Source organism: Austrofundulus limnaeus, unplaced genomic scaffold (genome assembly GCF_001266775.1).
Source record: "Austrofundulus limnaeus strain Quisiro unplaced genomic scaffold, Austrofundulus_limnaeus-1.0 Scaffold569, whole genome shotgun sequence".
NCBI lineage: Eukaryota > Metazoa > Chordata > Actinopteri > Cyprinodontiformes > Rivulidae > Austrofundulus > Austrofundulus limnaeus.
In genome coordinates, this window is record NW_013952971.1 from 212795 (window position 1) to 214539 (window position 1745).

Below are 1745 nucleotides of genomic sequence, written 5' to 3' on the forward strand. Positions count from 1 at the left end.
CCTATTGTCAAGATAATCATGGAGTGTGATTTATTTTCAACTCAAAATATCTTCAAAGTAACGAAATATAAAGTTATTAGGGAGGAAAATCAGTCTGATAACAGCAGACTGTTCGTATCTGAAAAAAATCTTAAAATATGAAAACATTGGTGAATGTGATGAGTTCTCCTAAATCACTCGTACGCACAACTTAAGAACAAATCTGTGCGTACGACAGTTCTTGCATGAGGCCCAATGTTTAGATGCACAAGTTTCATTTATTTTCAAAATTCTTTAAAAAAAATATTGATTTTTTTATGTTTTATATTCATTTCATCCTGGAAATGGAACAAACTAAACAAATCATTAAAAACCCAAAGTTAATGTCGTCCATGACGTGGAAACTTTTGACCTGGACTGCAGGTCCACTTGAGAACCTGAACACCGGCTTAAAACAAAAATCAAGCCTGAAAAGCTCGACCAACACAGCTGAACCGCTCACCTGTTCCCAAAGGATTTCAGCCACCTTGTCGATGACTCCTCCCACTTCACGAAACTCTCCAGAGTATTTGACATAAGCCCAGACGCAGAGCGCTGTYAGAGCTCCTCCCATCACCAGATTGCACAACATGGCCACAGATCTGATCCCCAAAAAGCCAGTGACCAACGATATTGTGTACATGATGAACATGACAGCGAACAGGGCGGCGGGCGTTCGCGCAGCGTAAAAGATGTTTTTGCCGTCGTTGTGCTTGCTGAAGTTTGCGTAGGCTTCATCCAGCTCCACCTCTAGCTGCTCCTGGTAGCGCTTGCAGAAGTCCTCGCCCCCCATCTTCTTAACGGAGCGAAAATGTCGCACAGCTGACTGTCGCAGCTCGGCGTGACGGTGCTCCAGCTCTGCTGGAGAGATGTACGGTTTGTCTCCGCCGCAGACCTGACGGGTGCAGAACACTGGTAATGTTTGAGGAAACATAAACCTGGACCTCTGAAGAGCCACTCTTTACCTGTTCCATGCTTTTGTTGTACATGTCTTTGGCTCCCGCTACAGCWGCCAGGTTATTTGCTTCAGATGTTGCCTAGGCAAAAAACAACAGCATATTTACCATTAGTGATGAGGCAGAATGTAGGAAAACTAACATGAACAAGTAAATCAGAAATAAATTTTCTACCACAAATATTACCTGTCATTTCTTAAGAACTCATAACCCAGTTGATATTTTGTTTTGAGACAAGTGGTTAGGTTAGCAACATTCAGATTTTACTTTCTCTGAGACCTGCTGTACCAGGACCTGAGTGGCCAAGCCTGGTCCTGGAGGGTCACAGCCCTTCATGTTTAACTTGTTTCTCTGCTCYGACWCACCTGATGCAGTCATTTAATTACCTCATCCAAGTTCTGCAAAAACTTGATAATTGCCCAYTCATTGAAATCAGGTGTGTTGGAGCAGAAAAAAACAAAAACATGCAGAGAGCAGGTCAGAACGAGCTGTACGACTGCGCAGACAACAATTTTTGTTTAAGAAAAACACCACCCGGCAGTGCTTCACTAACCTTCCTACTTTTAAGTTAATTTCTTTGGTCTGAACCAACAGTCTGTTGAGTTGGAAAGCGAACGCTCTCGTGCTTCACGAGGATGCAGCTGGCTCTCCAAGGAGAACCAGCGTCTTTGCATAAATCAAATAGTTCTTCTGTTTTTATTTAAAGGCACAGTGTGTAGGATTTGTTGTTTTCAGCAACATCTAGTGGTTGAGTGGTTGAATCATCCTCCC

General features: G+C 43.0%; 1 protein-coding gene across 1 annotated transcript in view; it reads right to left on the reverse strand.

Moving 5' to 3' along the window:
- LOC106530869 (atlastin-2) overlaps nt 1-1745 on the reverse strand; it is a gene marked incomplete in the record, with an annotated part of 43224 nt that overhangs the window by 9131 nt on the left and 32348 nt on the right. Inside the window, 2 exon segments of the mRNA XM_014026579.1 lie at nt 482-913; nt 984-1055. Of these exon segments, the coding sequence (XP_013882033.1) occupies nt 482-913; nt 984-1055 (504 nt within the window).